This window comes from Papaver somniferum, chromosome 8 (assembly GCF_003573695.1).
Source record: "Papaver somniferum cultivar HN1 chromosome 8, ASM357369v1, whole genome shotgun sequence".
NCBI lineage: Eukaryota > Viridiplantae > Streptophyta > Magnoliopsida > Ranunculales > Papaveraceae > Papaver > Papaver somniferum.
In genome coordinates this window covers 148,568,431-148,580,826 of record NC_039365.1, presented here as the reverse complement: position 1 = coordinate 148,580,826, position 12,396 = coordinate 148,568,431, and the positions used below count along the sequence as shown (strand labels likewise).

General features: G+C 35.7%; 1 protein-coding gene across 4 annotated transcripts; it reads left to right on the top strand.

Moving 5' to 3' along the window:
* Window positions 1-236: 236 nt before the first annotated feature.
* On the top strand, window positions 237-7,325 carry LOC113303444 (DNA-dependent metalloprotease WSS1-like). Of its 4 annotated transcripts, none has more exons than XM_026552476.1 (6): window positions 237-501; window positions 3,244-3,292; window positions 3,839-4,023; window positions 4,120-4,315; window positions 5,252-5,848; window positions 6,844-7,325. In XM_026552476.1, exons 3-6 carry the CDS (start codon window positions 3,866-3,868, stop codon window positions 7,033-7,035), a joined length of 1,143 nt encoding a protein of 380 aa, XP_026408261.1. In that variant the 5' UTR covers window positions 237-501; window positions 3,244-3,292; window positions 3,839-3,865; the 3' UTR covers window positions 7,036-7,325. The 4 variants fall into 4 exon arrangements, with proteins under 4 accessions (XP_026408261.1, XP_026408263.1, XP_026408260.1 ...); XM_026552478.1 differs by having other exon boundaries at window positions 244-501; window positions 3,833-4,023; window positions 4,120-4,225; XM_026552475.1 differs by having other exon boundaries at window positions 245-501; window positions 3,833-4,023.
* Window positions 7,326-12,396: the final 5,071 nt, after the last annotated feature.

Sequence of the window (12,396 nt, the reverse complement as noted above, 5' to 3'; positions counted from 1 at the left end):
TCCGTAACATAGTTCACTAGAGTGTTATTGTTTGCACAGATACAAACTTATAAGGTTGAAATAATCGTAGATAAAGCTCTATTCACTAATCGCGCAGAAAAAGTGCAAGGTGCGTTTGCAAGTATCACATCTACAAAGGGATAATTCAAATTAATCACATTTCAACTCACACATTCTCTACGTCTCTCTCGTATAAATAATATCAATGCAATCTCTTCGTAAATCAAGAACCGTCGAGAGAATCCTTTAATCAAGTATCAAGTGGATTTGGGTTTAGGTCCATCACACGGTGGCCCGCCATATCGTTATGTTTCCTTCTTTTTTTTCGAAAAATTGGCATGTCTCATGTCTGACCTGACTGAAAAATCAAACGACATCGTTTTTGAAATATTCTTCTCCCGCGGCATTAATCATTCACAGAATCACAGACTTCCTCTTCGATCTTCGTTCTGTTGAACTCATCTCGATGGTCTCCTTCAGAGAGTAGATCTATCTCTGTAGGTAAGTCATCACTTCGTTTTTAATTTCTTCAACGCGAATACGGAATTGGATAAACCTAGGTTTTCACGGTGCTAATTTAGGGTTTATTCCATGGTTCCTTTAATTTTGTTGCATTTCTTTAAGACCAAATAGGCTAATTCATTTCCCCAATTTGGTTAACTAATATCTTCTGTTAGTTTTTGAATTGCCAAAGGATTTTATTTTTGTAATCTGTGTCCTGTGAGAGAATACCAAATGGGTAATCTTGCCAATATATCCAAGTTTCATTGGCTCTCAGGATTTTCTTATATGTTGTACATATGGGAAGTTCACACCTATTATTAGAAATGTATGCATTATCATTTTGTTGTCTGAGTAATGTATTTGTTGTTTCATTACTATTTTTTGTCTGCATAGCAGGAGAATGCAAAATGGGAAAAAAGTGTCCTTTTGAAACTTTAGCTTACTGCGATTTGCATTTGTTAGGGTAAGGATATCCGCGGACAGGCATTAGATCGCTCGGGTAGCAATCATAAGGACTACTTGTGATTAAAAAAAAAAAACTGCGAAAGAATAAACTTTAGAGAAAGATAAGGAAAGAACTGAAGAAGTTGTTAAGTTTGAAGTTATGTGTTTTAGATTTTATTGGTGTTTTGTACTTTCCAATTTCTTTATGTTAGTTCTTAGATATTCGGAGTTGTTAAGCAATGCATCTGAATTTGTTATGCATGATCCTCTTTCACTTCCATTTCATTCGCGGGAAATTTTCTTTCAAAACATACTGTACCTTGTGTTAGTTTTTAGATATTCTATTTGTGCATCTGTGGAAGGGAACTACGGAGTTGGGGTAAGTAATATCCAAGAAAGAAGCTTTACCTACGGACCTCGAATTTAAGTTTTCTAGTCACTTTGTTTGGTTAGGTGTTGGCATGAGTAATCAAATCAAAGGGACTTTTCCTACAGAAGTGAGTCTGGTCTCAATAGCATTCAAATGATAGTTTTGTTTTGTGAACCTTTGGTCAGAGGAGAAAGGATTCTTTCACAAAGTGTGTATAGTATTTGGCTTTCGTGTCTTTTCTTGATACATATTGCTGTAACATTACCATTTGTTTTCTCTAAGCTTGTAGTATTTGATTGTGAACATAACCATGTGTGCATTAGCACACATGGGGCAACTGCTTGGAGAATTCTCAATACTAGTATACCCTTTGATCTACAAAATCTGCATTAATTTTGGGTCTGTATCTCTCTCTCTCTCTCTCTCTCTCTCTCTCTCTCTCTCTCTCTCTCTCTCTCTCTCTCTAATTAGGGATTCAGTGCTGTTTGGTGTAATGGTCATTTCTGGATTTCGGTTCGAACTCACTGCAAGAAATTTCCTGTATTTTAGCAGTTTGTGTTGAATCTTAAATTCTTCAAGTAACAACATCTGGATGATTTTCTGCCAGTATTTTTTTTCTCACTAGAATGTATTTCATATCCAAAGTTTATTGTTTGTTGAATTTGTGGCTCTTATCCATAGGTTTCAGCCAGGTTTTAAGTAGGCTTCTATACAATTTTAATACAGACGTGTGACATTGATGTCGCCTGCATATAGCCAGTTTCATTTGAGAACTCTCTTTGCATTCTCTCGCACCCGTGTCCTTGGTTTGATTGATTTTTGGAAGGCGTCGGTAGCTGTAAACTTTTGTTTCTAGAGGTATTTATTGTGATGGATAGTGGGTTTACTTTTCCAGATATGGAGTGCATTCTCTATTTCCCGCCACTCTTTCCAGCGTCTCCACTTTCATTTTTATCAGTATGTTACATGACCCAAGGCTCTCATGCCACACATACAAATTTTCTCGCCACCTCTTCCATGTTTTATGTTGCCTTTTAGACGCTGATGCTTAAGTAGTTATTCATTAAGCTGATAAAGTAATCCCTTTGCAAGTTGGGCCCTCCTGTGCATCTTTGGTGAAGAACATTATGAAATTGCACAAAGAGTTAAAGCAAACTTCACAGCATTACAAAGAACTTCAGGATATTATAGCTATCCTTGGATTGGACGAATTATGTGAAGAGAATCGTTCACCGTAGCAAGAGCACGAAAAAATTGAATCTTGTTTGGCATTGCACTATACGAATGATTTACTCTTTGAAACATATTCACCATCTTTTATGCATTTGCTTAAACACTAATATCTTAATGGACTATTGGATATGAATACCTTGAAGGTATAGTCTGGCAACATTTTTTTCTTCTGTTGAGTATTTTATAGGTCAAAAGGTTCTTATTTCACAATGTTTTGCAAATAGTTCATGCCAACTCTGCATTTTGTTATGTTTCATAATTTTACCATGCTACAAATTTGGTGGCAACTGTTGAGTCTGTTACAATTCAGACGAAAAATCTAAACTTTGTTAATTTCTGCCATCACTATAAATGTTACCCTTCGTTATTTTTTCCTGCTGCGTCATAGTTCGTTAGTTGTTTGGTATCTTTAAGGAAGTTATAATTTTACTCTGATTATAAAGCGTCTATGACTGTCTGCCAGTTTTTTGTTGTCGGTATGTTGCATGCTTTTGTATATACCGGTTGATCTATATTGAAGATTAGTGTAATGTCTCGAAGTAGTTGGGTTTTCTGTGCTACTGGATCTACTTCTATAAAATTTGGAAGCTTTACGTCATTGTTCGGCAAGCTAAGTCAATGTATCCTCGTTATAGTTGGGCGTCGAAAATGTACTTTTTATGACCGTGTTAACTTGCACTATATCTTTGCAGGTAACTCTATCTCCTTTCACCTTCTTCCTCTCAAGTATCTTTTGCTCAGGTACTATTTTCTTCCCTTTCTTAGAAGTTTAAACTCTTTTTTTACTCTCTTATTCAGTTGAATCTTGTTTTACAGCAGGTTTCCTTTTATAGGGATTCAAATACAATAAGCTATCTTGAATGACAATTCTTCTGCGTTAAGTCTGTCCATCTAAGCTTGATAACAGTTTTGATTTACGAAACCAAACAAACCCTTAGTTGCTTTAGTTGTTGTCTCCCTTTCTTTCTTTCTTTCTTTTTTTTTTTTTTTTTTTTTTTTTTTTTTTTTTAATCTAGTAATAGTAGTGAGGAATGAGGATGATGACTACCAGAATTTCAGTTTAAGGGTTTCATCTGAGTCATGGGTTTTGCAGATGATTTTTTTTCGTGTATTTTAAAAATAATTTGGGGATTATTTAATTTAAATGACGATATGTTGTTTCCCTTCTTCGTAAAGTTGGAATCTAATTTCCTCACTGACTGTTCTTTTTCTCTGGCCTTCCCACTTTTACAACCTTCTTATTTGGATGATTTTGAATCTTATGAAATCCAATTATGAAAGGATCAGGTCAGCGTATCTAGTTTTGACTAAGGGATGGATCTTGGTGATCTAAACAAAGTCTGGGAAATTAAAGCACTAAAAAGGAAGCCTAGAGAAGATGAAGCTAGAAAGATTCTGGAGAAAATAGCTAAACAGGTTCAACCAATTATGAAGAAACACAAATGGAGGGTTAAACTTCTGACTGAGTTCTGGTAAACTTTATTTGTGCATTTGTTGTTTTCCAGTAACTCTTTAATATTTCCATACTTCTGTACATTAAAGATGGTGAAATTGGATTGAAAATGCAGTCCAGGTAATCCAGCTCTGCTAGGGGTGAATGTGGGAGGAGGTGTGCAAGTTAAGCTAAGATTGCGGAGACCAAACAGGGACTTGGATTTCTACCCTTATGATCAGGTTCTTGATACTATGCTTCATGAACTTTGCCATAATGCTCATGGTCCTCATAATTCCAGTTTCTATAAGCTTTGGGATGAGCTCAGAAAGGTAGTTTTAACCCTCACCAGTCACCGCACTCTCATACAGATAATCTTTAAGATATGTTCCTTTTAATCGTACGAATTTGATATTTTTCACATGGGTTGCATTATCAAACTGTATACTCCACGTCATAATATTTAGATTTTACTCTTTCATTTAGTTGCAAATAATTTTCATTAAGCTGTACCCTGTTGTATGTACGTTTTCTCTTTTCCTCTTATTTGAAAACATATATATATCAGTTAAACCATTTATCTTGACATTATCTAGTGATTCTAGTTTTTTGTTCTTCTTTCTTCATGTTTGTAGCTGCAGAATGTATGTCAGTAATATATAAATATAAGCCTATTCAATGAAAAGTTGAGTTCCCGGGGAGTATTTACTTTAATGTGTCTGCTTGCCATAGCATGGTACAGTCAGTTCCATTTGCGGAGCCGTTAATGCTACATATCTATTCTACTGATCCAGACATTCTCAAGTTTGTCTTTTATAACAATAGTGAAATTTTCAACCAAATCACTGTTATGAGAAAACTTGCCAAAAAGGCAAAATCCTTGATGGCAAAATTTGCAAAGACGCTAGCTGGTTCCCTTGGCAACAAGATTTGTCTATACACATCTTATTATTGTAATTATTACAATTATTGTCATTGTATTGCTGTTAATATTATCGTTGTTCAATATTTATTTAATCTATGAGCAAAATTAGTTATATGGTATTCCTCTAACATGTTTATGGTTGGGTAGATTAAGAACATGTTATTTTATTTTCTCGATCCAGTTCATTTTTTCTGTTAAATATATAAGCCACGTCTTTCAAGGCTAAAATAAAAAACAAGGAGGTGGACAAGCACAAAAACCTCTGGAGAGCAAAAGCAAGTTACATAATGTTTTTTGTTTGTTGGTTTGGTAACTGTCTTCCTCTATGTATTTTTTTCCACAGGAGTGTGAGGAGCTGATGACGAGAGGAATAACTGGGACGGGGGAGGGGTTTGATCTTCCTGGAAAACGTTTGGGAGGATTTTCTCGTCAACCCCCTCTTTCATCTATCCGACAAGTTGCACTGACTGCAGCAGAAAAGAGAGCTCGTGTTGGCTCTCTCTTACCTCATGGACCCAAGCGCTTGGGTGGTGACAGTGATATTATGGTTGCACTTAGTCCAGTACAAGCTGCAGCAATGGCTGCAGAAAGGAGACTTCAAGATGATATGTGGTGTGGGTGTGAATCTTTTGGAGGATCTGGGGAAGAAAAGAGTAGTTCTGACTTACCCCAGACTGTTGAATCAAGGGCTGCGCCATCTGCTAATAATTCAAAACGGGCTGGTGGTTCTGAAACTCGCAGTGCAAACACAAGGCTTTGCAAAAAGAGCCGTTTGTTACATAATGATACATCTGTGCCGTCCAAGGTGGGAGAAGAATCTAGCTTGATGGGCATAGCCGCACAAGCTTCAACATCTGTGTTCGTACAAAATCATAAGGCAGCAGATAGTTTTGAGGATAAAGTAATTTGGGAATGTGGATCCTGCACATTGTTTAATCCGGTAGGTGCCTTCGTTCTTATATACATGATATTTTCTGCATTTTTCTTATGCGAAGATTCCTTTTCATGCATTCAGGTCCGTTTTTTTTTTAATGGTTACCAAGTATGGATGAACACTATTCTTTGGTTGATTTTCTCATGTTTTTTTTTTTTGAATAGCTTGCGTTGTATTAGAAGAATAACTGTGTTCCCCCAAGTAATTCTAGCTTCATCTGAGTTATGGAATTCAAAACTTGTGATGATTAAATGGAATTCAAAACTTGTGATGATTAAATGGATTCCCTTTTTGATGTATAAGAAGGATTGATATAGGATGAAGTACTGATACTGAACGACGATAATTTGTTTTTGTTATGGTAGATGGTTATCCCAAATAAACTAGGAGAATCATTCCCTTAGGAGATGCATGAGAACTGCTGTCTGTGTTTGCAAAACCTGTCTCCTTTATTTTCTTAAAGCCTCTCCATAGCAACTAAGTCCCTCAGACTACTTGTATTTTAATGAGCATATGTGATATTATAGGCTAGGATTTGAATAAGCACATCTGAGTGAGGTATGACATCTGATTTTATTTAGAGATAGTAATGTTTCTATATCAAGCTCCGCCGTATTTGGCTCTCTGTGTTTCTTGCTGTAAAGAGTTTTGTTTTTTTCATTTTCATATTGTATTTAGTTCTTATAGTTGGAAGATAGCTAATTAATCAACTTGTGAAGCTTCAGTTCCTTGAGAACGGGTACACCATAGATGACCATTTTGATAAACATAATTTCTTCAAGGAAATTTAATTGTTATGAATCATATAGTAAAAAGTGTAAGCTTTTTATGTGTTTGTGGAAGTAACTCTGATTTTGGGATTCTATCTAGATTTTTGAAGCACCTGCCACTGCGAATACCTTTTTACCTATATATCTCTTCCTGTTTACCCTTTGCTACTATTATTTTTCGTAAGCTATTAACAAGTGAAAACTTTTGAATGCTTTATATTGTCATTTCAGCCATTAGCTCCAATATGCAAAGCTTGTGGTAGCGCAAAGCCCAAAGATGATGGAACTAAGTTCAAAATGTGGTCTTGCAAATTTTGTACCTTAGAGAACAACATGCTCTTGGATAAATGTGAAGCTTGTGGACAATGGAGATATTCGTATGGACAACCAGTGTCTACACAGACTCCTAATTCTGGTACCTAGGACTTGGAATCCGCTTATCGGAGTACCCTGTACAGAAGATGGAAGTTATTCGGCAAGTACATATTGATACACAATCCACTTGTGTACCTGGGTGCATGTGAATGCTGGCATTTTAGTATTTGGTTTCATTCTCCTTTTTGAAAGAAACAAAATATATTGTTAACTTTGTAAATAGTATGCTCTTATACTTTTTGTGTAATTTGAACGGCCAGACTTGTGTAGTACCATGAAAATGCATAGATTTTTCTCTATGCTTTACTAATTGCAAAAAGTAGAAAATTTTGGTTTTAGAAGTTACACATTCTACTTTTGGCAAACCTCTCTCTATATATATTTTAAAAGTAACCAGGATTGCAGTTTGGAATCAAGTATGTAGTCGGAACTCTGTGCACCTTACAGTTTTGTTACTACTAGATGTACTACATATGATAGAAAGTCGGTCTGAGATCTCTTTCGTTTTTTCTCTTCTTAATGATAGGTAACTTGTTTCTGACTGCAACTTCATACATTCTGGTCAGCAACCTCAGTGGAAGCTCAATTTCTTTCATATTCTTTTCTCATTGAAAGAGTACTGACTGCAACTTCAGACTTGCATGTTAGCAACTGAGGAATTGTCCTAGATCCGCTCTCAAACTCAGTGCAACTCCGTGTGATTAATAAGAATTAAACCAACAACATTTTTATTTTTATGGTTTTTGTTAACTTGTATACCCGTATACATGTTAAGGTTTAATAAAGAATTATTTTAGGGTATTGGAAATTGTGTTTTTTTATCTTATTCTACTAGAAATTGGTTATTCTTGCACTAAAAACAACAAACCATGTTCCCAATGCAAAGAAATGTTGTTTTCATTGCAATAAAACAAACAAATCTTATTTCTAATGCAAAGAATTTTTATTTTAATGAACCTTAACATGTATACGAGTATACAAGTTAACATGACCCTATTTTTATATCTTCCTGTAACAATGATATTAATTGGAAACGTTACATTTGTGGCTCAAAATTTATAGCAAAGTTTTCTGCCCAGTCCCAGACGGTTCATCATACTCAAAGGTTTAGTTGCTGCACATATGTCTTGGCAAAGAAACTCGGACTACGAAGTGGGCAACAGCTAGTGACGTCGACTACCAGTATTCAGTGCGGTGACAGCTACGCCTATATATAGGTGTCCCTATATTTTAATCCAGCCTATATGTCACCCCTTTCGTGGGTCGTGGTGGTTGGCTTTGATACCAAATGTTAGGGTATCGACCCTAAACTCGTCATAAGCCCATGGATAGAACCCAACTCGGTTGACTAGATGAGGGATCCCATTAATTTACAAACTACCCAATTAAACTCCATCTACTAATGTGGGACTAAGGTCCCAATATAGACCCATATGTGGGGTTTAATTACAGGAAAATCAATCATGGTGCACAATAGCACAAGGTTTCACATCAAGGCTCCCAAGTAAATCACAGCCAACGTACAAGCATTAGGAAATTACTCGATGAATCATCTTCTAGCTAATTTTTTTATTTTAATCTTCATGTGATTATTAAAAGAAAACATCCTGATCTTGATTAGAGGTTGCTCGGTTGGTAAACCCAACTATATTAAGATCAAAGATATTATGGACATTCCGTTGTCTTTTTAAGCAGCCAATCCCTTCCTAAATTTTTTATATCCCTCCTCCTAATCCTTCCGTCCTCAAATCCATTTTTTCTCTCCTATTATCAGGACTCAACAAGAGGTTTGTGCAACACCATTATGTTGCAGCCCTTTGTAAAAGACAAAGTATGAATATATTTTTACCGTGGTATTTTGTTGGATCTCTTGAATAAGTCTTGCCAAGTATCATTCTGTTTTTTTTTCTTATTGAGATTATGAGATTACATTTACCTTTGAATCGTTAGTTTTCTCTTTATCAGGGAGCTAGTTGATACTTCATTAATTATTAGATGATCCTTATAATATTCCATGTAAAAGTTGTTACGCTCTTCTTATTTGTTACAAAAGGTTGGAGGAAAGGAGGACATACATATTCTCATATTTGTGTTGAAGCGTTTTTTGGATTTGTTTGAAGGTTGGTGACTGCCTTGTTTGCCAACACATCAGCTGCTTGATTTGCTTCTTTGAAACTATGCCTTATTCCGGTGTTGGGGATCTGTCGAAGCAATGTACCTATTTATTGTAGCATATGCTTTAGGCACCATGGTATATTGGTTTGTGATGGTCTGCGTATTTGCGTCAACATTTTAGAATATGCTTCAAACCATAGCAAAGTCCACTGACATTGAATTGTTGTCCTTGTTGTTAGTAGAAATCCTCATATCTCCGTCATTAGTGTTGTAGTGATTTTGATAGGTGTTGTCATAGCATGAGTCGTTTGACCTGAATGGTTCATTCAAATAATTTCTGCTCTTGTCATTCATGGATATCCTTTTGCTACTTCATCCTTGTTAATCTTGATTCAATTGTGGTCTGGTGGTATCCATCCTACCAATATCGTTATTTGGCCGGGTGATCTGTGTTGTTAACGTACTTGTAGTGGTTTTGCTGGCAGGTAGGGGCAAGATGTTGTTGGGCCAAACTGTATTCCCCTAACATTATAACGGTGATCTGGTAGATTTGTTGAATTTGGATTATTTTCTTGTAGACTTTGGCCTCGTAGTCCAACACTCATTAACGCGTTGGAATCTTGAGTGAGATTGTTGAGTAGTAGTTCAACTATGCTAGTAAGTATAGTATTCTAGATCAGTGATGGTGGATGAACGAGTTGTTGATGGATATTGTGCAATTGGTGTTGTGAAGCTTGTGATTGTTAATATTGCACTTGTTGTGGTTGGTATTGATGGAACACTGGATGTTGTTTATGTCGTTATTGTTGGGGGTTTGGTTTCGAGTGACGCAGTCATGTAGAAGTTGTCAGACACACTGAACCTGTGAACAAATAGATAAAACATGAGGTGTAGTTTCTACCATGGAGTTGCATATTGGGCACATGTTAATGGTGATGATGTTTCTTTAATGAAGGGCTTCAAAGGTTGGGAGACCATCGAGATTGACTTTCCACAAGAAAAATTTGATTTTTCGTGGACAAGGTATGTTTCGTATATGTTTGAAATCCAAATGTGGTTGGGGTGGAAGGTGTTGTTTGAGGTGGTTGTTGGGGTGTGGTTTCAAAGGTGTTGATGAGTGAATCTTACATAGTCTGATTTGGTTGTGTAGTTTCTATTTTTTGAGTGAGGCCAAATATGGGTACCCTCTTCTCGTAGGGTAGGTAAATGGATGTCGATGACATGGTGTACAATGTGGGTAGAGAAGGTATTGAAAGTGAATCATGGTTTCAATATTGGTGATTGGATCGATGAAGATGCAATTGTGGTAGTGTGGTTTAGGTGTGAGTGGTGAAATTGAGGATGGTAGGGATCCATGATGAAGATAATGGTGTGTTGTGGTCGTTCCTGTTAGAGCATTGCTCGGTCAAACTCACAAGTGTTGCTATCTCAAGCTTGTTATCAAATTTAGTTGTAAAAACTAGAGATATTTTTTAAAAGGGTCGTATGATTAGTGCCTAATTAGGGTCTGGGTCGTAGAAGATGCAGTTGATGTATTAGGGTCGTTGACTAGCCAGAGACAATTAGAATAATGTTACCTAACTTTTTTTTATTTTTCTAAACACCTGGACCATTAGTTGACTTGCGTTGACAGTTAAATATCTTCTATATTTCTTTGTCTTCCCATTTCCGTTTTTCTTCAGTTTTTATTAATTCCTCTTCTTCCATCTTTTCTTTGCTCAGTAACATGAAAGTTCCGGTGAATTCTCATCTTTCTTCCCCTTTCAAATTCTAACATCTTCTTTGTTACTGCCACATCGACATTCCCATAACGACTCGCACCACTTCCATGAAACATCAGACGATTCTGAATAATTAAAGTACATCAATAAAACCCTTTTACAACTACTCCAACATCAAACAATTTATTGAATTAATTCGATACAGAACTAAATAAATCAAGATTTAGTAAAGAACCAAACCCATACATTAGATCGATTAGATTTGTTTAACAGAATCATAGTTCTAAAAATCTTCTTTGTTTAGCCCTGAATTTCATCATTCACCCCATTCATAAACCCCAAACTGAAAAGAGAGGAAATTGTACTCCTGAGTCCATAGATTCAAATTAATTAAACCAAAGGCTTATTCGAATCAAACACTGGGTTTACCTGAACAAGTACCCAATCTTCAAACCCCATTAAATCTTAGGAAATCATATGATTTATTTATTGTATCCATGGATAAGAATGAATGGAGATACGAATTTAAAAACTAATCTAGGGCGTAAATACAATGGAGAAAAATATTAGTGAACAATCTTATTATGGATTTGGTGAAAGAAGATTTTTCTGAAAATGCAATTAATATGTTCGATGAAATGTTTCTGTGTAAGGCGGTTACATTTAAGGTATGATGTCAATTAAATATTTTACGAGGGCCTTCAGGTAAATAATTTGGATAGTCAAAGTTAGTCTACGACCCTAATGCATCAACTGCATGTTCTACGACCCAGACCCTAATTAGACATAAAAGTTGCAACCCTTTTACAAAATAACTCTCAAAACTATATCTTGATTTCTAGTATACATTTAGTTAAGTCTCGGACTAGGATATAAATGTAGTTGAGAAAGAGTGGATCACGATAGTCATCATTGCGTTCTACCGTTTAAAGGATAAGATCAACCGGAGATTTTGGAGAACTTCATCAACAAAGGCTAAGTGAAGACTGGATGCCTATCTCAAGTTATATTCACTTTTTTATTATTTGGGACGATGTCGCATAACTAGTTAGAGTAATATGCATTGACAAGAACTTCAAATCAATTTATCTTGATAATTAGTTCTCGAAATATAATGATTAAGCTTAATGAACATTTATTCATACTTGATGAATTTCGGTTATTGACAATTTATTGTTTTGAATCAAAATCATGTATCAAGTTTTATCGTTCGAAAATATCGTGGAACAATGATATGTGTCATTAATGTTATTCGGGAATGTTTCGAATCGATTTAGAGAGAAATATAGAAATATTATAGATTCGGATATAAGACAGTGTTATCAGTCCTACAAACTGGGAAAACTGTTATAAGTCTAAACTTGTATGACATGTACTCGTACATGCAGCGGAGTAGCTATATATCGATTTACAGATTTGTGGTATGCATATTCTTATGTACATCATGTGAAAATATGTTTAACTCGTGAATCGGGTCGGTATGCATACTCGTATGCAAACCATTTTTGAAATGTGGTTACGGAACCAGGATTAGTTTCCAAACCGATACGCAAACTAAAACAGTTTTGTATTC